The sequence below is a fragment of the Drosophila bipectinata genome, unplaced genomic scaffold (genome assembly GCF_030179905.1).
Source record: "Drosophila bipectinata strain 14024-0381.07 unplaced genomic scaffold, DbipHiC1v2 scaffold_76, whole genome shotgun sequence".
Lineage (NCBI taxonomy): Eukaryota > Metazoa > Arthropoda > Insecta > Diptera > Drosophilidae > Drosophila > Drosophila bipectinata.
Window position 1 is genome coordinate 1 of NW_027223001.1, and position 26,150 is coordinate 26,150.

The 26,150-nt window shown below is 41.7% G+C and overlaps 1 protein-coding gene across 1 annotated transcript; it reads left to right on the forward strand.

Annotated features, from left to right (window-relative positions):
• The first annotated feature begins 3,074 nt into the window (after positions 1 to 3,074).
• Positions 3,075 to 21,197, forward strand: LOC138927729 (laminin subunit alpha-1-like). The gene is made up of 5 exons (XM_070282872.1): positions 3,075 to 3,153; positions 3,797 to 4,143; positions 11,696 to 13,581; positions 13,927 to 14,768; positions 21,061 to 21,197. Exons 1-5 carry the CDS (start codon positions 3,075 to 3,077, stop codon positions 21,195 to 21,197), a joined length of 3,291 nt encoding a protein of 1,096 aa, XP_070138973.1.
• The last annotated feature ends 4,953 nt before the right edge of the window (positions 21,198 to 26,150 follow it).

The following is a 26,150-nucleotide window of genomic DNA, read 5'->3' on the forward strand; positions in this document are numbered from 1 at the left end:
CCTCAGAGGTTCGGGAAAAAGGCATAGACAAATGTCAAATATTTATTGAAAATAAACAAAACGGCTAACAAACAAGCAAACAAGCAAACTGACAAACAAGACGGCGACGGCACCGGCGATGAAAGGTGGTCTGGGGGATAGGGGGAACTGGGATGTTGGTTAGTTGGTGGCTGAGCAGCGTCAACAAATTTCCAAGAAAAGAAATGAAATGAAGGAAACTGACCAGAACTGAAGATGTTTGGTCATGCATCGGTGCAGCTCAGCGCTAAAAGCCGGGAAACAGTGGGAACCGAACGGGTTAGGATTGCTCCCAGACCAAGACCATCCACCAAGACCGAACCACCAAGTGGATAGATGACCGAATGGTAGGATCACCGACTGGACGCATGGATGGATGGATGACTGGACGCTGGGATGCCTAGATGTATGATGTATTCTTGTTGGGTCCCCCGTCAGTGGGTGCTTCAAAAGCTGCTGACCGATGGTGAGAAGAACATATGCTCTTGGCTGTCCACCACACAGTTTCACGTTTTTGGCCCCGTCCTCGCCATGGCCTCGCCAGCTACCGTCTACCGACTACCGGCTTTTTCTGTGACGTGCTCAAGTGGCTTCCAGTCCGAGTTCTTGCATCCATGTTGCGCCTGTCTGGTGCTCTGTTCGAGTTGTATTTTAGAAAAATATTTATCCATCCCCGGTCTGCGCCGACCGTTGATCGTGATGATGATGTTCATCATGGGACAATGTGGTCGATGACTCTGCTGGGTTATGCAAGTAATGCCTGATTTGGTATCGAAGACTGGTAGCTGCCACTCAATGGCCATTTGTTGTTGTTTGAATGACCCACGAGCATACTGTGTGGGTGATTTATGGAGGGGGAGAAGTCATTTTTTGACTCCTTTGGATTGAAAAGTAGATAATTTTATTCAATTAAGAGATATAGATGTATTACCATTCCTGATTAATTTAGAAGCAACCTGAAATCAAGGGCAAAACTTCCCTGCTATCCAGTCCAGTCCATCTATCCTTAGGTTGAAAGCATTTCACTGTTTCCCTGTTTTTCATTCACATCGACATGGCGCATAAAGTACAGAAATATTTCCACTATTTTTGGACAGGCCGGCTGGGGGATTTGGCCATCTATCCGGCTTGGCCCGGCAACTTGGCCCAGCTCTGCTTGTTTTCCTTGTGGCCAATTATGCATACAAACAGACAGCTGGAGGTAGAAATTACAGAGGAATGAGCCATAGCTCCACCTCGGCCATATCCAGTTGCTGGATGCTGTGCTCTCGTTGCTTATTATTAAGTCGTTTTCCCTCCGTTTCAACTTCAAAGATTGCAATGGGAATCGGCAAATCGGGGGTACAATTAACGATAGACAGGCTGTTGTTGGGGTGATCCATGGAGCACGGTTCTCGGGTCCAATCAATTTTCCCCAAACACTTTGCATAACTAAATTACATTCAGCGGCCATTATAATAATGCCTTTCAGTAGCCGAAAAATGCATATAAATTTAATAAAGAGAAAAGCAAAAAACAGACTGGACAGCCTCCGTGACGAAAGCTGTTTCTTATTTGGACAAGGCATTATATTCAAGGAGGATGACTCGGAGAATCCGAAGGGAGTCTGGGGAAGTTATCAAAAATTCGGCCATAAATAGGCTTCACAGGCAGACGGCCCTGTCGGGTGGACTGTCGGGAGCTGGGAAGCTTTTTGGCGAATGGCTCAATTACAAGAATGGCGACAATGAAAAGAGTTGCGCTGGGGATGACGGGAATGACGTTGATGTATCTGATGACGCCGGACGAGGCCCAAAGAAAGGAGCCAGAAGGAGCTCTTAAATTTAATGGAATATTTGTATACTTGGCAGGGGAAAGTAATCAAAATCAGAAATGATTAAAGGCAAGAAAGAAAGTAATCAAAAAAATACAATTCTAAAGGGATGACTTATTCTTCTCAAAAGTCACAACTTCCTCTTTCAAGAAAGCAGATTTATTTAAAACTATTCAACAAGAAACTAAACCGATAGACTAACCACAAAGTTGTTATTTGTCTCCAGCTGCAAAGTAATCCATAAATGTCGGGCAACATGCAAATCAATAATTTGAAACAAAGTTGTGAGCTTTTCACTTTCACTTTTGTGTAAAATCTTTGAAAAATAACTTACCACTAGACAACTTAGAAAAAACCAAACTTGTAGAAAAGATTTTTGTTAAAAGAGATCGAAACAAATGTCTCTCCAACAAAAGGAGAAGCATAAAAACACTGCCCTGAGCAAAGTTCAGGCGTAAAGTGTTAAGAGCTTGAAAGGAAAACTTATCGACAAATGGCATTTAAATGTTTTGACAAATGACAAATTTTGCGGTAGCCAGAAACGAAAAATAGGCAAAGTTAAATAACTGTTGAAAGCCAACTGGTGGCGGTTGGGGGCTGGAGGCTGGAGGCTGAAAGTGGCCTTTTCAACGCGGCAACATGGACACCCGAACATATTTTTAAGTTACGTCTGGGCCTCTTGGCTCCCGACACCCCAACTTAGAGCCCGATACTCCGACACCACTCGAATTTATTCACGTTTTCTGCCGCTGACAGCTTAAGTGAGAAAAGTTTTGCTGATTAAATGATTTGACAAATTGAATGCGCCACAAAAAATGAAAATATTTATAAATTTTTAATCAGCCTAATAAGAGGAGGTACGAGACTGTGAAGTTGAAGTTAAAGTGTGTGTAGTAGGCAAATGTGTAAGACACTTTCTTGCTTATTCTGATTTATTTTGATATTGCTGGAATCTGGCTTGGAATGGAATGCTGGCTCATTGCTTTTTCTTTCCCCATTTAACCCATTCAAACTTCACTTTCAAGTTCCTCAACTTTTCTCATTCTCTACGAAAGTTTGTTTGGTAATCCAGCCCTATAACTTATGTGCCATTTTCCTGCAATTACATAAACAGTTCTGTCTTGTTGGCCAAAGTTTTGTGTTGACAATTGCCAAAAAACGAAGAAAAGCAACTCAAACGTATACAAAGGCAAACAGCAGTGGCAGTCGTACTACCGGCATTCTGCAATTTGGAGCTACCGACATGCAAATGGCATACCAGGTCAACATTTGGGCACCAACTGCCAGGCAACTGCAACCTGGAAACCTGGGGGCCAGGTGCTGTTGGTCAGCGATAAAGTTTATCTCGAAAGTTGCCTTGTTTTGGTTATCTGTGCACACCGTGAGATACTTGTGCATTTTTCATGCAAGCCAAGCAGCCAGATAGCCAGCCAATCAATAATTCTCATGGCACAAAGTTCAGAGCAATCCAGAGCAGCTGCCTCTGTGGGTGATTTATTGGCAATGTTGTCTTGAGGGCTTGTTCTCAACTTGTTCGGTTTGAGCAATTTAATTGATTGGCCTGGGAAAATCTGTCAGACTTTGAATAATGGATATGGTCAATCCGAAGTTTATTGGGTATCTGATTTCGGGTGTCAGGATTAAAGTTTTTTATTAATATATAAGTTGTTCATTTGGTCAAAGCTCAAGGGTGATGATTTGCGTGAAATTTAATTATAATTAAAAACGTCTTTTCTCTTTTTTTTAAGTGTCGACAGATTTCTTAAAGGGATAAATGTAGTTTAGGGATATTATATTTTAATTAAAAACTTCGTAGAAAGTTAATTCGATTAATTTATTATAATTATTAGAGAGCTACATATTACCTTCTGATTAGGTTTCTTTTGATACTTCCTGTAGCACATTTTAATTTCCTTTACAAAAATTACTTTTAATACTAATTAAAGTTTTTAATCTGATTTGCAGCCGTTCGATTGCTCAACAGACAGCAAGCGGATGAATATTCCGTCGCCGGAGCCTACAGTGGCCTCTATCCGCCGCTCTTCAATGTGGCACCCCGGGCGGCGATCACCGTGAATGCCACATGCGGCCAGAACGGGGCCGAGGAGTACTGCAAGCTGGTGGACGCCTATCCCCACCGCAACTGGGCCAAGCAGTGCGGGACTTGCAATGCCCATTCCTCGGACCGGGCCAAGCAGCGTCCGATCCAGTCGCTCATCTCTCCAGGACCCGAAGAGAGCTGGTGGCAATCCCCGACGCTGCAGGGTGGCCGCCAGTTCGAGTACGTGACCATCACTTTGGACCTAAAGCAGGTGAGTCCGGGCACATCCCCAGATGAGGTGCCATCGAAATTTTAAGAGCCGTCCGCCATTGGCACGGCTAAGCTCTTGTGACAGACGAGCTGTGATCCAGTTTGTAATTAAGCCGCCGAGTTGTCACTCATTTACAAGCGATTTAACGCCATCGCCGTGATCCATGATCCGTCTACGAACATGCCTTCGGCTTGTCTCCCGTCCCATTGAAACTTTGAAATATGATCATTGCGCTGCCAGAATGGAATCGAAACCCGTTTGCCGTTCGATGGCTGGTCAATTTCTAATGCTCAGAACGGTTAACATAAATTGGATTTGATGGAGTTTTGATTAAGTCATATAGGCTTACACACTCGTGTCTTGGAGAGACTTTCTCTGGCTGGGAAATAAGCTTTCATTTCCGGAGTTGCAAGGAGGCTTATTAATAAACAAAGATCTTGAGCTCTGTAGATATTTATAAAGCCCTCTGATGATAATGTTTCCAAACAAATTCTCTACTTAAATTGGCATAGACCTCCCTGAAGGCCTCCATTACCATATTTTATTTCACACTTCCCGCGGATCTTAAAACTCGATTGGGCGCTAATTGTTCGCCGATAGTGTTAATTGGAATTTCAAAGTGCACTCACCCACAACGAATCGCTCCCCAGTGCTCATCGCCCATGATCATGATGATCAGATCATCTGATCCGTGCTTTCCCAATCGACCCTACTACGGGTAGTAATGTGCTGAAAATAAGGAGAAATGGGACAGAAATGTTCATCATCTGTTTAGCATCATCCGACGCAAAGTTGACATTTCAAGTGCAGCTTGTGCCTGAGGCTTCTCCGAGAGATATTTCAATGTTTTGATATAATTCTTTCACTGCCATATGCCCGGGCCCCGGGTACAGACACACAAAGTTGCTGCGGACCAAGGCAAAGGCCTTGAGTGTGCACTTAATTAAAACGAGAAGCTGAAAAGAGGAGCAGCATCCACACAGACTGGAAGTGATTTAAAATTAAAAACATTGTTTTTGCATATGCCTTAAAGTATGAAAGATTTATGACAGCCATGCGTTGCTCTCAGCGTTTATTAATAAATTCCTGCACGTCTACGTCCGACCCTCTCCATTGAAAAGGGGTCTTTGCCGACAGCATCAAAAATATTTAAATTGGTCTCTTCACTTAATTAATCCGGACAGTGCCTATTTCTAGTTGGTTACCAGTCAGAATCAAAAATGTCAACCCTTTTATGGCTTTTCCTTAATGCCAATTTAAAGTGCAATTGTCGCATGTTGGAGTACATTTTTGGTCAGACATCGACAGCAAAATTTATTGCTGATTTTCCCATGATTTCTTGAGGCGAGGAGTCGAGGACTGGATCCGAATAAGAGGAGCATGTGTCAGAATTTTCACGCTCCCATTACGTTGATTTGCTTGAGTGGCGATGAATATTCATTCACAGCTTGTCAGATATATTTTCTGTTGAATTTTCATCAATGCAGATTTTTTTCGACACCAGTTTCCTTACAAATACAGAACCCTGAGCTGTTAAACAAATATTTCTTCATCAATACTACACTCCATACCCCACAAGATTACCTTAATTCCCTCCCTCTGCTAATCACTAATTAGTTATCCCCATAATTAAGTGTTTTGTGTGATTTGCTGGCGGAAATAACTTAAACATGTGTCACCACTATTTAGAAACACATTAGAAAAACATCTCCCTCTGTTCTCCCCCCAATTTCCAAGCCAACCCAAACGGAACACAATTTATGACCTTTGACGAGAACTTGACATTGACGATGGTGTGCCTGGGCTCCGATTCATGGGCGACTTCCAGACTTCCATGGCTGCTCTGAGGAGTGGATTTTAACAATTAGACTAATCGAGTGATTTACAACAACAACACACAGCCAGATAGAAACGACAGGCGTGTGTCAACGATTTGACAGCTTAAAATATTTCTTGTCGCCGGGGAAAGGCGACAGACTCCGGCCGGTAGACCGGTCAGAACTATATAATCTGCCCCTCTATGTGTCTTTTTGTCAGTCAGTCCGTCAGTCAGTCAGTCAGTCAGTCAGGCAGCCAGTCAGCCATCCAGTCTGTCAGTTGGCCAGTAAGCAGTCTGTCAGCCTGTCTGTTCGTACAACAATGTCTAGATTTATGCTTCAATGGCTTTCCGGCGCGCGTGACTAATTGAAAGTCTAGCAAGAATTCTACAAAGAACACAGCCAGTGGGCCTCCCAACTGTTCAAGGAGTTTCTAGAAAAATATATATACATATATTCTTAAAAAAAGGAAAGCATTTGTGAAAGTGACTTCAAGGTTTTGTCTTTCTTGTTTATTTTCAAAAATAGTTTCAAACAAATATTTCAAGACTTCCATCTGAAGTTTCAAGGTAAACATGTTTAAACATATAGATTTAATATTGTAGAACAAGTTTTAATTAAAAAAATAATTTAAAAAAAGCCTTAATAACGATTCTAAACTTTAAAAACTCCAGCCTTAAACCTTAAAATAAGATACCTATTTCTTTGATTTTTTTTGCCGGGAAACATCTAACTGGTGGCTAGTCACTAAAATACGGCTATATCCAATTTGAAATGTTTTATGTTTGCTTTTCCATAACTTTTTCGTACAGACATTTAATTGCTTCATTAAGTTTAGCCAAATTTGGCAAAAAATAAAATCCGAGGGGCCGGTCATTTGGCATCGCAACTGTATTGGTTTCGCAACTGTAATTCAAATGTTTGACAAGTTGTTGCAACATTTGCAGCACCGTAGAGTAGCAACAGCAACAACAAATACAATCTGGTAACAAAAACAAATGCCACATCAGCAGGAACCAACAACAACAACAACAAGCAAAGCGTGTTACAAGCCACGTACGAGACGCATTTTAGGCACAGCAATTATTTTAATGGTCAATTTATTTATTTGTTTTGGTTGCAATTTCGGCTTTTTTTCTTCGAATTTGCCTTTTAAAGAATGTTTCCCCCGTTGTTTGTGCTGCTGCAGCAGATTGTTGCATTTGCATGGACTTCCTTTCCCGAAAGCCCCTGGTTTTTGGGGCTGGGACTTTAACGTGATTGAAGCTTTGCTTGAATTGTTTTCATGTCGTTTACCAGGAAGTGGTTTTGGGTTTTAATGGCCAAAGATGCTGTGGGACAAATACATTCGGGAGTGGACAAGTTAGGGAATTAAATAAATTACCAGGGTGATACTTAATGATCTTGAATCAAATGTATGACATTTTGGAAACATAACGATATGGTTTTCAGTTATTCAAAACCACATTCCTTTACCTTAAAAGCTTGTATTCGACTTGGCATTTATTCTCCCAACACCGTAGCTGTTCAGTTGAGATAAAAATACCATTTTTCGCCTCAAGTCCAAACAAGTTATTCAAAACTTTAGCCATTCTTGAGCCGCATTAATGCACCACTTTTCCGAGATAGCAGCTCACAGCAGACACCAAACTTTTCGATTACTTCAGGGTGAGCCACCGACACGTCGGAAGCCCCCACTGAGCGATAGAGGAAAATAAGTAAGAAAATGTGCAAATATATGTATAGGAGAAGCATGTCTGCCATGTGGGTTCATTCACCATTTTATCTAAAAGCGTGCCAACTCAAAAACGAACAAAAAACGTACATCAGTTTTGGTTTCTTCAAATGGGCCAGAAAACCGTGTAATATGCCAAAAAAATATGCCGAGATAATATGCTGTCTACTAGCAGCTCCAAATAAAACTAAAAGCCAAAGCCCTAAATTCGTTGTCTTTTATTTTTGGGGCTACAGTCTGTCTACTTCAATTTTTCGCTTGTTTATTTTTGAGAAAATTTTACGATGCCATTGGGGTCTGAGGTTCCCCCTGGGTCTGAATTTTCGGCAATTAACAGAGTGTCCGTGTTAGTTTTTGGCGGCTGGTGCGGAGAAAGTTTCCTGTGGGTTATGCCTGACGGAGTCTCTCATTGAGCGATAAATATTTGATTGCCATAAACGTTAATTCTCGTAATTTTCGGCATGCTATATGTATGTCCTCCCTAACCACTCCATTTTAGCCAAAGTTTTTGTTTTGACTGGCTGCCGTCTCATTACCAACTAACTTATCTCTCCCGAATATTTAGATAAGTCTCTATGGTCTCTGGCGATATCAGTTGACAAAGAATCTGGTAACAGGTTTCGGTGCCTCTGCAGTATGGAGGCGAATCTGCAGATCAAATATTTATACAAAAGCGTAATTCTCAACTGATGTACGATGTAAACAAGTTTGCTGTTGTTGCCGTCAATTGGTCAAAACTGATAAAAACGTCAATATGTTACCCTTGAGGCCTTCACCTGCACATTCTCCGATTGGGATCTACAACGATTTTCACATCTCCATGGGGAGGGAGTCCACGAAGACGTTGCTTCCTCTATTTGGAACTCGTTTCAACGCATTACCCAACAGAAAAACCGTCCAGGAGCTAGACTGGCTCTTCAACTGATTGCAATCAGGGCACTTGATGGGGACAACATAATTCACTATGGATAAATTATCTGCGGCTATTCGAATGTGTCAGGTTCAGTGGCTCAATGAACTGAAAGCGGAAGTGCTGGAACATATTTTAAATTGCATACCCTTTCAAGGGGTATTATATGCATCCTCATTATCATATAATCCATGCATCCGTAACTAATTATAAAAACTAACCAAAGCTGTGGGCCATATAGGCCGCCCCATGCATTTCCCCATTTTCAAGGGAGTCCATGGGAAAAATTGACAAAAAATGGAATCGAAAATGGGTTCCAAAGTTTTTGATGCAGTTTGATGGAGAATCGACCCAGAAATTGTTGAAGGTATTCCGTTCAACGATCGGATCAATATTGGCAGAGATATGGACATCGCTGTGGGCCATATAGGCCGTCCCATGCATTTCCCCATTTTCAAGGGAGTCCATGGGAAAAATTGACAAAAAATGGAATCGAAAATGGGTTCCAAGGTTTTGATGCAGTTTGATAGAGAATCAATCCAGAAATCGTTGAAGGTATTCCGTGCAACGATCGGGTCATCATTGGCAGAGATATGGACATCGCTGTGGGCCATATAGGCCGTAACATGCATTTCCCCATTTTCAAGGGAGTCGGTCCATGGGAAAAATTGACAAAAAATGGAATCGAAAATGGGTTGCAAGGTTTTGATGCAGTTTGATAGAGAATCAATCCAGAAATCGTTGAAGGTATTCCATTCAACGATCGGGTCAATATTGGCAGAGATATGGACATCGCTGTGGGCCACATATAGGCCATAACATGCATTTCCCCATTTTCAAGGGAGTCCATGGGAAAAATTGACAAAAAATGGAATCGAAAATGGGTTCCAAGGTTTTAATGCAGTTTGATAGAGAATCGATCCAGAAATCGTTAAAGGTATTCCGTTCAACGATCGGATCCATATTGGCAGAGATATGGACATCGCTGTGGGCCACATATGGACATCGCTGTGGGCCATATAGGCCGTCCCATGCATTTCCCCATTTTCAAGGGAGTCCATGGGAAAAATTGACAAAAAATGGAATCGAAAATGGGTTCCAAGGTTTTGATGCAGTTTGATAGAGAATCAATCCAGAAATCGTTGAAGGTATTCCGTGCAACGATCGGGTCATCATTGGCAGAGATATGGACATCGCTGTGGGCCATATAGGCCGTAACATGCATTTCCCCATTTTCAAGGGAGTCGGTCCATGGGAAAAATTGACAAAAAATGGAATCGAAAATGGGTTCCAAGGTTTTGATGCAGTTTGATAGAGAATCGATCCAGAAATCGTTAAAGGTATTCCGTTCAACGATCGGATCCATATTGGCAGAGATATGGACATCGCTGTGGGCCACATATGGACATCGCTGTGGGCCATATAGGCCTTCCCATGCATTTCCCCATTTTCAAGGGAGTCCATGGGAAAAATTGACAAAAAATGGAATCGAAAATGGGTTGCAAGGTTTTGATGCAGTTTGATAGAGAATCAATCCAGAAATCGTTGAAGGTATTCCATTCAACGATCGGGTCAATATTGGCAGAGATATGGACATCGCTGTGGGCCACATATAGGCCATAACATGCATTTCCCCATTTTCAAGGGAGTCCATGGGAAAAATTGACAAAAAATGGAATCGAAAATGGGTTCCAATGTTTTGGAAAAAATTAAGCTAAAATTAAGCTACTAAATTACTAATTAAGCTATAATAAATTAAGCTACTAAGTTAGGAATCTTATTCAAAGTCTAAAAAGTTACAATCTTGAAAGACTCCAAAGTCAACAATAAAACGAAAAGAATCATGTGGAAGAATGGTAGATCCTCTAAGTACTTCTGCAATTAGTCACCATGGCAAGTCCTCACTTAAATCCATTTACGTTCGAATCTGTATTTGCGAATGCTGATACTCAGTGCCGGCCTCTTTCACTTGTTCAGGCCCCTAATCTTATCGGCTTGACAGGCGCTGTTGTTGCTGTAATCGAATACAGGCGGCACCCAATAAGGAGAACGCACGCATGCGCGCACCGTCTTCCCACTCTTGGGTTTTCGCGTTTTATCGGAGCTAGGAGAATGTGGGCCTGGGCGGCGGAGACGATGTTGGCGATGCCATTAGCTACTTAGTGAGTTGCGGGTAAACAAGTGGCTTTGAAATTTGATAGAGTTGTTGTGGAGTTGCTCTCGTCTCGACTATCTTTTCGAGCCGCAGATACCGATTGGCATTTGGTGGCTGGGCTTATGATGATGACTGGGCTAGCGAAAAAATATATCTGGCTTGTTGGCGCCATGTGGCTGGAATAAGCCAATGCGTCGTAATCAATTATACACCTGGCCACACCTACGACACAAGTCGCAAGTCGCCCGTCGTCCGCCTCAAGATTCAATTGCATGCCTTTTATTGATTTTTTTCCGTTTTGGCCCGTTTGGATTTGTGTGGCTTTTTTGGTCACTGATCTTCGATAGGCGCAACATTTTCAGCGTCTCGAACACGCGACGTTTTTGGCATTTTATTTTTCCCATTTTTTTGGTTGGCTTTTTTAAAAATTTTCCGAAATATCGTTTGTCAGCTGTGGCTGCCTGCCGGCCACGTTGAAAGAGCTTCAGTTGGGCGGCAATTTTCGAGGGTCGGGCCTGCGCTGCGTCTGCGGTTGGTTGACAGTTTGGGAAATTTATGACGCGGCGATGGCAATGTTGGGTTAAAAGATTTTGCCCAACACTCCGCAGCTAAGCCGAGATACCGATGCAGTTTGTTGGTAGTCGCCGATGCAGAGATATGTATATGCTTGCAGCCGAATAGAAACATCAGCGGTGACAGAAACACCGACATTTGGGTGCGTAGTTAATTTATGGGTCATTTGTCCGGAGGCTACAGAGCCGTGAAACTGAAATCTCTGGGTGTTTGGTGGGAAAATTTATACTTCATTAGATAAGATAAAAAAAAACCCAGAAATAATAATAATAATAGAGACATTAAACAGTTCATCCTGAGCTCTACTTCCTTTTGTATAATTCTTTTTTTAAATAACGCCTTTCTTCTCTCTTCATTTCCAGACCTTTCAAATCTTCTTTGTGATGCTCAAGTCGGCCAATTCTCCTCGTCCCGCCTCTTGGATTCTCGAAAAGTCCCTGGACGGCATTACCTTTGAGCCCTGGCAATACTTTGGCCTAAACGATGCCGACTGCCAACGGCGCTGGAACCTCCCGGGCCAGAACGGCAAGTACGTGTTCCAGAACGACACGGAGGTGATCTGCTCCACCCAGTTCTCCAAGCCGCTGCCTTTGGAAAACGGGGAGCTGCACGTGTCGCTGCTGAAGAACAGGCCTGGAGCCAAGGATCAGACCCCGGAGCTAATGGAGTTCATCACGACCCGCTACATGAGGATCCGGCTGCAGGGCATGCACTCCACGGCCAACCTGGACAACAGTGTGGACTGGCTCCTGGACGCCGCGTCCCTGGAGAAGCGCAGCTTCTATTCTTTGAAGCAGCTGAGGGTGAGTGCCCGGCTGGACTGCAACGGACATGCGAACCGCACCCAGGAGTCGCAGCGGCTGCAGTGCCTTTGCCAGCACAATGCCTGCGGCGAACAGTGCCAGGAGTGCTGTCCCCTCTTTCAGGATCGCCCCCACCGCATGGGGGAGGAGTGCGAAGTTTGCCAGTGCAATGGTCATGCCGAGAGCTGCACCTACGACCCGTTCCTGGACAAGGGAATCTGTCAGGATTGCTCCAACCACACGGCCGGCAATGAGTGCGAGTTCTGTGAGGCAGGATTCTTCAGAGAGTTGGGGGCCCCTCCCACGGAGCCATGCCTGCCGTGCACCTGCAATCCGTCTCGTTCCACGGGCAGCTGCCAGCCGGCGGGAGGAAACTGCAACTGCCTCGAGGGCTTCCAGGGACGGAACTGCGAAGAGTGTGCTCCGGGCTTCTATGGCGACAATTGCAAGCGGTGTGAGTGCGACGAAAGGGGAACTCTACCGTCGGATGGATCCTGCTCCGGCGACTGCAAGTGCAAGCTGAATGTGGAGGGCAGCACGTGCTCCGAATGTGCACCAGGTTACTTTGACCTTTCCAAAGACAACCTCCTGGGATGCACCAGCTGCTGGTGCTCTGGCGTCTCCCAAACCTGTCATAGTGCCAAGCTCCAGGCCCTGGCCTTCGAGACTCTGAACGACTGGAAGCTCACGGACATCCAGCGACTAAATGCGATCTCAGTGGCCGTGGATGCGGATCAGAAGAGACTGATCTACGCCAGTGAACTGGACGATGTGGAGGCCATCTACTGGCAGGCACCGGTGGGCTATCTGGGCAACCGCCTGACCAGCTACGGTGCCAGGCTTCAGTTACTCCTTTCCTGGGGAGTGATGAGGGGCGACACCTCCGGCAAGCCCACCACAGGCCCTAACGTAATCCTCTGCGGGCGGAATGGTCTTAAGGTTGCCTATGCGGACGAGTCCTTTGCGGGCCTACATACGGCCTTGAATGTGACCCTCACCGAGGAGGGCTGGTACCATGTCCCGCCATCTATTAAGGACATCAAGACCCGACTCCGGCGTACCGAGGGAGGCGACTACCACGGTGAACCAGTCACACGTTCGCAGTTCCTCTCCGTCCTTGTCTCCCTTGAGGCTGTCCTGATCAGAGCTGCTTTCCACACGGACCAGGTGGAGACCTCGCTGGAGCAGGCCGTCATCTATTCCGGAGGGGTGGAGCTGGGTGGCCAGTCCTCCAGCAGCCATGTGGAGCAGTGCGTCTGTCCCGCCGGTTACACGGGACTTTCATGTGAGGGTTGCGCCTTCGGCTACAAGCGCATCTACGAGAACTCCTCGGACCACCAGCTCCTGAGCAAGTGCATCCCCTGTCCCTGCAACGGGCACTCCAACTCGTGCGATCTGCAGAGCGGAAACTGCGGCGACTGCATGCACAACACCTTCGGAGATCGGTGAGTAAAATTTATTTAAAAAGATTAAATAATATTTAATAAATAAAATCAAAAATTAGTTATTTTTAAGAGTATACTTATTAGTTTTTTAAACTAGAAATATACACCATCAAAACACAGTCCACATACAATCCACCCAAAGACAAAAACCAACCGTGGTTCTTAACAAAGCTAACTCACCACACTTATCTAGTACACAAACCATTTAGTCTAACCACGAACCACTAAGAGTTATTTTTAGAACTTTTTCTTTAAAATTTTTTTTTAAATTATTTCGTAATTATTAATTAATTATTTTATTTTTGTAAATTTTAATTTTTTTTTATAATTTTCCTGCTTTTGCAGTTGCGAACGTTGCCAGCTTGGCTACTACGGAAATCCGTTGCAAGGCACCCCCCAGGACTGCAAGAGGTGCGCATGCCCCTTGGCGGAGGAGTCGAACAACTTCTCGCCGAGCTGCCCGCTGAAGAGTTACAACTACCGGGACTTGAATCCCCAGTTCGAGCTGATCGAGCACGCGGAGTATATCTGCACCCAGTGCCCGGAGGGCTATACGGGCGACCACTGCCAGGTGTGCGACGACGGCTACTACGGAGACCCGCTACAGATGGGGAGCAGCTGCCAGAGGTGCGACTGCGCCGGCGGACCTTGCAACGTGACCACCGGCGAGTGCATCACCTGCCGCGGCAACACCGAGGGCTGGCACTGCGAGCGCTGCAAGATGGGCTACTGGGGTGACCCGGCCGTGGGCTGTGATCAGTGCAGCTGTCACCCGGAAGGATCAGAAAGCGGGCTCTGCGACAGCACCGACGGCCAGTGTCTGTGCCGACCGCGGTACGCGGGTCAGAAGTGCGATGAGTGCGACGTGGGATTCGCCCTGGTGGAGCTGCGATGCCCCGCCTGCAACTGCGACCCCCTGGGCTCGGCCGTCCTGGACAGGTGTGATCCTCGGACGGGACAGTGCCAGTGTAAGGTGGGCGTGATGGGGGCCAAGTGCCACGAGTGCCAGGACGGCTATTTCGGCATGAATGCCAGTGCCGATCGTCTGGAAGATATGGCTGCCTTAAGGCAAATCAGCGACGACGACGATGATGATTGGGAATTGGTATCGGGATCGGAAGACTCCCCCGTGGATCCAGCCACGGTGGCATGCGAGGGTAAGTGCATATGTACCTCACACTGCAGCTGTAAGAACAAAGAAATTCCTCGGAACGAGTTCAGAGTGCATCTAAGAGAAACAGATGGGAGGTCCATCAATAACTCGGAAAACATAATTAAATCGGTGTTCTACTTTGGGCCGCTAAGTGAAGCGTTTCTGGTGCTCTTTCATTGGCCTCAATTTGAAGAGCTTAATGCACAAATCAGTCAAGTTCTGGGTGGGATGCTGCTGCTACAAATTGATGTTCATTTGTATTATTCATCAGAGAAATAAAACTTTTAAATTAAACCCATAATCTAGCTAGCAGGAGATAACCTTAAATATTAACTAACCGGAGGGGTTGATCTTACAAATACTGTGGGTTTATTCCAGATTCGAGCCATGTAATAGCTTTAATCATAAATTGCCGTTCAATTACTAGTTTCTTCTGACTTCCAAATTATTATTTTACTCGGGGCCATTACTGCCTCAAAATCCAACTCATCCATCATTCAAAATGCATTACATACCACACACCATTGTAAGGAGATACTCTTTGTTGGCCAGTTCTCCTTGAAGTCGGGTTTCTATCTTAATTTTTTCCCCCAACACCATTTACAGAGTGGACAATGGGCAAAAAGCCGTCTCGTCTCAAGTAACCTCTTGCCTCGGTTGTGTAAACCGAAAAGAAGATGTCTTACTGTGTCCATTGAGATGTACTTGAACAAGAACTCGGATTGCATAACACCATTTAAGCCTTTTCTTTTATTTAAGTTTACTTTTGTTGGGAGGAGGGTCTACGGCGGGTCTATCTCTTTTTCTAATTGTTGGCCTGTCATTACTTCATGCTTCTGGTAAATTGCAATTTTGGTTACGTCTCTTGATTTTATGACAACAGAGGACTGAGTTTTCTTCGCTTTTTTGTTAGTCAGTCAGGCCTTGAAATTAGTTTTCCAAGAATTTGTAATCATTTTTTTTAAAGAAATTTTCGTAGTTCTTGAAAATAAAAGTTGCATATTTTTAAACCAAAGGCCAACTCTTGGCAGTTGTGTATAAAAATCACTTTCAAAACCTAAAACACGAGCATTCAATAAACTAAAACTAATGGCATGTATATCTAAATCATGGCAAACAATAAATGTCAAGAATTTATGCAAATAGCCGTCCCACAACATACATAACATGCCTCCCCTCTTAAGGTTATGACTTCATTTTTTAAGGAATATATCCAAAAATGTGGTAACTATTCGGTAACCAATTAGCGAATTACTGAAATATTTATTAATATTTAATATAATCCAAAAACATTAAATACCCCTTAGATATTATTATTTTGAAAATTAGAAGTCTAAACAGTAAAATCCCTTCTTGAAAACCCTTTGTCAGAGAACAATTCTGACTCCAAGTATTACTCAGAATAACGGCTATACCTCAGTGGCATATCCGACTTGGCATTTGAGGGGCACTTGGCCATTTTCCAAGACATCAACAAGCAGCAAGCAGCTCACATGCAACATTCGCCAACAGTAGGAAATTTATAACCCACGCATTAAATTGTGCAGCTATCTAAGAAATTAAGCAGCAAACTGCGAGATACATTTAGCCGCTGGTCATATTTTGTAATCAGTTCCATTTGCCGCTCACCAAGCAGCAGCAGCAGCAGCCACAGCACCAAGTAGCCTGGCATGGACTGAGAAAAACAACAAACCCCCAGCGCCAGACACACTTTTGTGTGCTGGCACTGGCCAGTGGCCACAGCAAAGTCACAGAGTCGCTTGGAGTCGGACTCCGGCACAGACAGCATGGAGCCGCGGTGGTGTCCAGTTTTAAGACCGAACCCAGCCCAATCCAAGCCAGGCCAACCACTTTGGCAATTCAAGCCGAGCGGCATATTTTCATGGGGTCTCTGTGGCTGCTGCGTTGACATTTTTATGGGCATTGGAATGCTCGGGCCGCAGACTCTTAAACAGACCCCGAAAAAATGGTAAAAATTGGAAAATGGCAAACAAAATTGAATCCACTTTGACTTTGCCCCTTTTTTACTTTTTGGTCAACTGATTAGCGAAACAATTTCAAATATTTGTGTTGAATAGTTTGACAATTAATTGCATTTCGTGGATGCGGCTGCGTTTGTTGTGGTTTCGTGGGTTTTCGGCGATCAGATCCAAATGAAGTTATACGATTTGTGAGCAAATTGTGGCATTGGCGGCTCCTTACAAAGACTTGAGTTTATTTTCGGATGATTACTGGCAATATGAGGTCTGAATAATTCCTAGAAACCAGCCAGAGAAGAGATCGCATTCAATTAAATCGACATTATTTGAACAAAAAGTCTTCCCTGGGACATGTGCAAGCAATTTGAAATGCTTCGGTTCTCAACTAGGGCAGACAATTACAAAATTATACTCACAAAATGGCAACAAAAAATCGTGTGTATAAAGTGTTGTGGCAAGTGGCGCAGTATCTTTTTCACCAAGCTGCGAAATGATGAGACTGAAAAATTGCCATGGAAAGAGCATCTCTATAAACAAGACGGGGTGCTTGGACGGACCAAGGTAATCAAGAAGCGTCTAAATGGACAAAATGGAGCCAGCCAGCTCTTGTGCTGGTTTGGCTTTGGCAGTTGGCCTGTCAACGTATCACTCGAAATGGAGCAAGAGGATCCTCGGAGGCAATAAATTTCCAGTAATTTCGAAGCACATCCAAACAAATGTGACATAAATCGTCTGACTAACGGTAATGGGAGCATGCAAAGCCAAAAACTGACGCTAATGAATGTGGCCAACACAAATGTAATTGTCAAATGACAATTTGTTAAAAATTTCCAATGCAAAACTATTAAAAATTTATTTCTTGGAGGCTTCAGACAGAAATAGCATAATATCCGGATCGAAAGAAGATTGCTTTTCCATCTGATAAGCTTTAGAAAATGATCTTTCTATTTCAATTTCCATAAAAAAAATACCTATTTGTGACTGGGGTCTGCATTATTTAGAAAGCATATATCCCCATCTTTAACAGCTCTCACCTTTACTCCAGCGACTTTCAAACTGTAACCAGGTCATTATCGAAATTGTCCAGAAGTTTGGCATTTTGATTTTCTAATTTATGTCCCAGACTTTCGCTCCAATCGTAGACCTGGCTGGCTCCCATGCATGTATCGTATCCATATGACTCCTACTCTGTGGTATCTATATCTAGTCGACTGGCTGCCATGTTCTCCTATCGCCAGAGTCCATGTCGTCGTCTGCTTCTCCTTTTTGGTCGTGGTGTGATTTTAATTGCTCGTACAAATGTTCTCCGGCGCGCATGCTCTGCAAGCTTTTCGAGTGCAAACCTATGTAGCCCAGGCTCCGAGCCGAAATTGGGCAACACAAAGCCAGACCCAGAGATTTATAGCATGAGTGGGGCATTTTCCGAGAGTGCAGCCTTTAGTATTTTAAATTTAGGTAACTCATGGCTTTGGCTGGTGGGTGGAAGGATCAGAGTGAGTGTAGAAGTAAACAAACTTTGATCTACAAACACCTTTAGAACTTCTACCGAAATCTCTTAATTACTTTCATTTCCTGCTCTGACCATAAACAGCTTCCGTTCATAAACAACAGCCAATAATCGTAAAGTAATTGCCAATAAACCACTTCCTCTAATCAAACATTGATGCAAAATGGCTGTCATTTGTCATTTGACACTCCGCCTCAATTGCAGCCGATGGAGTAGGAAATTACCTTCATTAATATTCCATCCCAGCCCGGCGATTGCAAAAGCACAGCTCTTCACAATCAGCTTGAAAATGCCACCCAAACAAAAATCCATAAAACCTAATCTCTCGAGCTTTGACGAAAAATATTAATTAGAAAATAATATTCTTGAAAAATACGAGTATTCGTTGAGATGTGAATGAGGCGCAAGTCAAGCGCAACAATAATTAATAAATTATTTCCAGTCAATAAACTTTTCAAGTCTCTCGATGTTGCAACACTCAGGGGCGGGGGGGCATGCGTCTGGGCAGTGTGGCACCCCGCCGATGAGCAAGCGCCGAGCCAACCAGTCGGAGTCGCTCCATGTCAGTTCATTAGGGTCACAGTGACTGGGAAAACTCGAAGATCGAAGCTCGGAACCCGGCACTCCGGGACAGACCGACTCTGCTTTGGCGGTTCATAAAAATTAGTTGGCTATAAAATTAGCCCGGCCCGAGGAGGGTATTCAATTCTCGTAAAATCAACACAAATTGAATTGCACTCCATTCATGGAACTGCGTTCGCTGTCCAATATTTCCATTCTTTATGGCAGCCACAGTTTCTGAATGGAAATCAAAAGAACATCACTGCCGGCCATGTGAAAACTCTGTTCTCTAACACTTTGTTAACACTCGAGAATTAAGGAAGTGCAGGGCAGGTGTGAGCCGTCTTTAAATATAACTTTCCGGCAGGTGAGTTTGGTTTTCGGTGTGACTTTTAGCTCCTCGTAAACCGGAAAGTTTTCAAGTCAAAGAAAAGTTCTTAAAAATGGAAAATGGCTTGCGCAGGAAAAGCTTTGGAGTGGGAAATTTTTAAGCATTTCTTCTTGGGACATAGTTTTTCAATTATTTAATGGAACGTGTCAAGAAAATTTTAAAAGGCTTCAATTAATCAAAACTTGCCATAAACATTTCATGAAATTTTATAAAAGCTTCCCAGTAGAATTTAAGTAAATTCAACGGAATTTTTATTTAAACTTGAAGATTGTTTAAACCTTGATCCCAAGAGCCTTATATCTCTTGAAGATCTACCAGCACTTTCCTCTTCTCGTTAGCACATTTCATGCCCACACGATCATATCTTCCGACAGCCGCAACTTAAGTGAATTATTCCCCTTAATTCCAGAGAAACTTTCCTTCCTGTCGGATCAACGAAAGGCCCAGTACTTTCTCCCAAGTGGAACCATCTTTCTCTTCCGTTCTGGTGTGCTGGTGTCGAGCCAGGAACCTTCTCTAATCTAAATGACAACTCGTTAGACTCTGTGGTAATGCCCGAAAACATAGCGCAAAAAATATTTTCGCCTTGCTTTCGGGCTCTGTGGCTTCTAACAGCACATTGATTGATTACAAAACGTGCGCCAAACATTTTCACGGCAGCATCCGTGGCAGCAACAAGGCCCGGCAATTGTTTTTCCCGCAGAGCTCCTTCCACAATGGCATTTTCTTCATTTGCGCCTAACAATGGCAGCACTTTGTCACGATTTTTGCCGCACAACTAACAAGATACCGGCAACATGTTGCTGGTGGTAGATTCATTGTTGCTGCTACCATTTAATGTTTTTCGGTTTTTTTTTCTTTTTGTTTTTTGACTTTGCACTTTCTGAGGTTGAATTATCACCGCGCATGTGTGACTAACCCCCTCGGGCGGTGTACAACAAAAAGCCTGCAACTCTGAACCCAAACTCTGACTGGGTTCCGAGTCCAAGTCATAAAAAGCGCCACACGGCCCTCTCTTGCTTTTTCGGAGGCCCGTCTCCGAAGAGCCTCTCAACCTGCTGCTAATGTTTTCCGCGATCCCGGCTTCAGTCATAATTTTTGCTGCCAACTGAATCCCAGTGCAGTCGACACGAGAGATTCCTTTTTTTTATTTATGGACCCGCCAGATGCTCTCCCCATTCTTCAGTTCCTGCCGCTGTGGCTGCAGCGGCTACTGTGGCGGCTTTGAATTTTGACCGTCAGCGGCATGTGGCACGTTAATGATCTTGTTACCCCGTAGTCTCTGTCGGCCCTTTTGCATGAGCCACTGTATGAGGTGTGCACCTAACGAGCTATAGCTTCTCTCCTCCCCTTGACAGTCTATGATAGATACGTGAATCATCTATTATGGTTGGAAAAAATCTCTTAAGATTTGCTTCAAAAAGAATAGAATTATTACAGAATTTTTAAATCTAAATATTAGAAAATGATGGTTACTTTTGGGGAAATTATGTATGTCTATAATTAGCCAAAAATTTAGAACCATTTCTTGCAAGAACCAATTAAAAACTTAAATTAAAACAATATTTTTTTGATTTTTGTCACGTATTGGCGTTACAATTCTATGAGGCCCTAGAAGCCTTCCAAAAATGCCTTAAAATCCTATTTTTGTACGTTCTAATAAAGTCAGCATCCATCCATTCAATTCACTTCATCTCAATCATCTGCATTACGAGCTGGAAGCCGTTTGCTCGTGTTTCGTGCTCTGGACGATTAGCACTTCCCAGGCAGTCTCAGCTGCATTTGTTTAGGCTGCTGGACTTCCGTTTCGCGTCTGTGCCTCTTTGGCCAGCTGCTGTTAGATGCATTCAACTATGCAAAGCCGACCTAAACAACATCTACATCCCAGATGCCAGATCCCCAGATCCCCAGACCCCAGATTTTAGATCCCAGGCCACAAGTGACAGCTACAACGCCAACCTGGACAATCCTGGAGACAAACAGACACGACACGTCATCAGCTTGACATTTAAATTGGGCTCCTGATAAAGTTGCCAACATTTTTTATGACAGAGTCCGAGAAGGCGGAGATCGGGGAGAGCAACAACGATTCGTGGCCAACAACTGGACACATTGTTGCAGCTGGAACCAACAGAGTTCTCAAAGATCTCCGTTTGCAGATCTCCGTGTGGTCTCCGGGAATATATCACGCCAGGCAATTAATGTCATCTCAGGTGACAGCTTTTTTCTATATTCATGGCTATGCTTTCACCTGGACGAGGGCCTCATGGGGAATATTAAGTTCCTAAATGGTTTATTGTAAAAAGAAAACAAAGGCTTCTTTAAATATGTATTGTTTTTGAGTGACTCCCCGTTATAATTTATTAAAACCTGATGAAAAGTATCTCGGAAAAAGCTTTAGTCATCCAGTAACTCCGAATGCATTCAACTCCATTTCCAGTTCCCCATTTTACGGTTATTAGAATGCTTTCAACGCATGCCACGCACATTAAAAAATCGTAAAAAAAAATACACTGAAAGTGTGTACTTTTAGTACGAAACTTAAGAGCGTTGAAACTTTTGCTTGCCATTAGTTTTATGGTCATCACTGTGACATGTCCAATACATTTAGATAGTGATTTTGGTCCATAGTATCTGGTCAGATTGTTTCTCTTTTTTGTGGGCGTTACCATTTCTCCGACTTTCCCCCAACGCGTTCAATCAATCAACATTTTTCAGGCCAAGACCAGCCCGAAAGATGAGGCTACACGCAACGCAGCCCAAAGTCAATTCGAGGCGTTGAATCAATCCATGGATGTAAATAGTACTCCTCGCCGATCCTCTGCAGAGGCTCCTAATCCTCCTAATCCGCCTCGTTGCGTGTGTTGACACTCGACAACGTAAATCACAAGTGCAATTAACAACGCAAACGGCCGAGATCATCGGGCCATCCATTTGGAGTTGGCGTCCGCATCGCTGGCGGAAATTGTTATTTGCTCAATAAAAGTAAATTGCAATTAAACAAAATTGCTAATTTCAATGATGACAGGCGCCGTAAATTGGCGTTTGTTTGGGTGGAAAATTGCTGGCAAATGGGAAATGGATACAAGTTTATAAACATTTGCCAAGCGAGATCATTGGAGGTATTATAGTTGATGGCTGGGAAAGTCATAAAATACTATACATTTGATACTAAGGTAAAATCTTTTGGGTAATAAGTAAGAAGATCTTTTACTTAGCCTATATATATAATGCTTTAACCTACTCAGAACCTGACTTTCACGTTCTGTTTTCGCTTTCGAAAGTTTAAAGATATTACCGCCAAGTTCGGAAGGCTTGAAAAAAATCAATTAAAATCAAGACGACAGCTGCTTTAGGTACATATAGCCGCACTAACAAAAACAGCAGAATCGCCACAGACAACATTTGGCCAACGTCAAAATTTAATGCAAGTAGTATGTAATTAGGCAAACGGCGTACGACGTAAATTTAGTGGCGCCATCTATGGGTCAAGTTTGTGTAAAATTGGGCAGCGCCATCTACCGTAATATTTTATACGCCCTCTATTGGCATAAAAGCAAACGATCATGCCAAAAATTATACTTGCCAGGATCATCGCCGTCTATGTTTTCTATATTTTCTGATATCTTGTCTATGTTTTCTATATTTTCTGATATCTTGCATTGGGTCCCATTAAGGGAAATATGCATGTAAAGAAAAGATCATGTAAAAATGAAACTTGCTAGGATCATCGTTTGCCTAATTACATACTACTAAAATTTTTCTGGTGCTTATACGCCGTTTGCCTAATTCCCTACAAATTCAACTGTCCACTTAAGATACCTGTCTAAGATTCAGGATCGTGAAAAAATAAATAAGATTCAGGATCGTGAAAAAATAAATAAAATTGATTAACAAAAAATAAAATGCTTATTTACAAAAATTATATTCATGGGGCTGCAGTTCATTTAAAAATGTATTTTATTATAATTATTTTGTAATTAATTTAAAATTAATGATGAAGAACAAATAATTATTTAAAAAAAAAATATCCAAAATTTTATTATGGTGTTGCATATCATTTAAAAGGATTTTTTACTCCAATTCTTTTTTAATTAATTTTAAATTAACTCGGACTTATGTACAGAAATTTAATTTTATAATATAAAATATAATACAGAATTTTACAAGGAGTAAGTATATCACAAGAAACCTTTCCATAGAAAAGTGAAAATCCACCCTGAAGGGTCAAGAAAAAAAAGGAACCAATTGACCTGCTGCGATCCCTTTTTATCACTTTCTTGCAGGAGACATATTTATGTCAGGGTCGGATGAAAGGTCAATATGTATTTTTTATTTAGGATTATATATATATGTGAGTGTATATTGGATTGTGGATTTACGTTCCCACCAACATATACATGCATACACGGATATGACGCAAGAAATCAGCCGATTGCCTATTTACTCCCTACTGTAGGCTCTAGGCTCTAAGCGTTATCTTTTCTTTCGAGTCTTCTGATTGGTTTTCCCGATTCATTAACCGGAAAAATGTGGGGAAAATTGGGGTGGTTTTCATGCGTTAACTCATGTACATGTATTGATGATACCAATACATTCAAACACAAGTACCTGTTTTCCGTTTTCGAGGATCAATAGGTTTTGAGGTTTATGCTAAGAATCAAATTTTTAGTATAAATCCAAATCCTAAAGAAAGAGTTTGAAGTTAAAATATAAAGAAAAAAAAATGAGCGAGCTGGAAATTATATTCGAGGATACCCAACCAGCACTTAGTGATATTTGTGTATCAAACGGTGCACTTTTATCATTAATTGGTATTGGGAAAAATACACAAGAAGAGCTATTTAATAATCTACAGGATGATTCTCTGACATCCATGTACGATTTGCTAACTCCAACATGGGATTACGAATTAACTATCATCGAGGATAAAATGTATGTCCCGGACACTCAAGAAAATATATTTGAGGATTTCGACGACGACATACCTGCTTCTCCGTGCTTTATTCCGGAGACCCCAGAACTAGTGGAAATATCATCAAAACCAGAGTTTACTTTCCCGGATGATGACCACATATTTTTGGAAGTTAATGAGGGAAAAGATAATTATGAAAGTTTAATGGATGAGGAATTCGACAAAATTTTAATCGATTGGCTTATAAATAATGAATAAATTAAAAACTATGTTATTTTATTATTGTGTAATTATTTTTAATTCATGAAAAATAAATAATTATTCAAACAAAATTATTTTTGAAATCTTTCTTTTTATCAAAGTTTAGTTAAAATGAACTTAAAAATTAAAATACATTAATATTTAAAATAGTTGATTGAAATTAAATTAACACCAAGATTTAAAATTTAAAAGAAATATTTTGAAGTTTGTGTTAAGTTAATTATTTCAATTAATATCGTTGGATGATCCATCAAGAAATGGGTGTATAATTCACTTCGGAGCCAGTACTTTTTCACTTCAGGACAGAAGTAGCAGTTATAGTATGAGGATCTGGCTTTTGTATTGCTGAAGTTGTGTTTTTTTAGAATGTGACGTTTTAATCCATAGCGATATTTAAAGGAAGGACTTTCTATACAGAGATCACAAACGAACGTTTTCATTTCGAAGATTTGAAAATAAACTGATAAAAAGCAACACTAGAACTTGTTTTTATATTATATTTTTAAGATTGAATCTGTGCTATGGTATATAATTGACCTATATATTTTAAAATTAAATGACCATGCAGTCATCTCTTTCATTCCTAATAATAATTACCATATCCCTAGCTATAAATTCTTTATATACACAAATACATTTATAAAAGTGGTATGATGTCATCCCTTTCATTTAAATAAAAGTATATTATTCGTATTAATATACTTATATATATATATAAATAAATATGTATGTATATGTATATATGTAACCACAAAGAAGAGTGAATTTATTATTGAAAGGTATAAAAGAGCGGGATCATTAAATAAATTGATTAGTACCTAACAGTAACCTTTTTGAAGCGAATCCAGGAGTACGTGAGTTATAAATGATGGTATGTTTACAAATTCTCACAGCCAATCAAAAAATATCCTTATGTTTATGTATATCATAGTCTTTCTTAGATACTTTGAATGATCAAAAGCCTGTTATTGGCTACACAAAGACTGAAGACCTATGTATTAATTTCGAATACAAGATCATTGGATGTAAGATAAAGAAAACCACATATGGGACGAAAATAGCCCTTTATTTGACTGATAAGGACGACGAACCACTCTGGATATTTTTACCAAAGAGCTACGTGAATAAATTTTCAACTAAAACACCATTTAAGAAATTGAAGGAAAATGGAATAACGCATCTTGTATATAAAGGAAAAGAGATGACTAGATATAGCTCAGCCTGTTTACAATTTATCTCAAAGGAGTAACTGTATAAAAGAGTCGATTCCTTATAATGTTTTATCAGTTTCATTTTTTCCCTTAAATCAAAAACAACTCCTCTCTCAAGCCTCTCGATGTACGCGCATCAAATAAAATTATTTTTACTTCAATTTGAAGATATGCTTTTCGAGGAGCACCTTAAAAAACTTCAATTTTTAAAAACAACTTTAGAGGATTTGGAAGAAAAGGAAATGCTGTACTCGAAATATGGATTCCACTACAAAATATGTCCCTGGAGTGATGATGAAGCAACCGAAGGTCCAGACACTTGTAACTGCAACAAACTTCCTCTATATATAAAGGAAGCTACGGATATTATGATAAGATACTATATAATAACTAAAAGAATGTATCCAAATCCATGAAAATAAAAAAGTTTTTTTTATAGATATTATAAATAATATTGTTTATTTTTCATATTGGGTTAAAAAAAAAAAAAAAAAAAAAAAAAAAAAAATTTTAAATCATTTAAAACATTTACTAAACATTTTTGAAATTAACTTATCATTATAGGTGAAATCTTTTATCTTAAAATTCTGT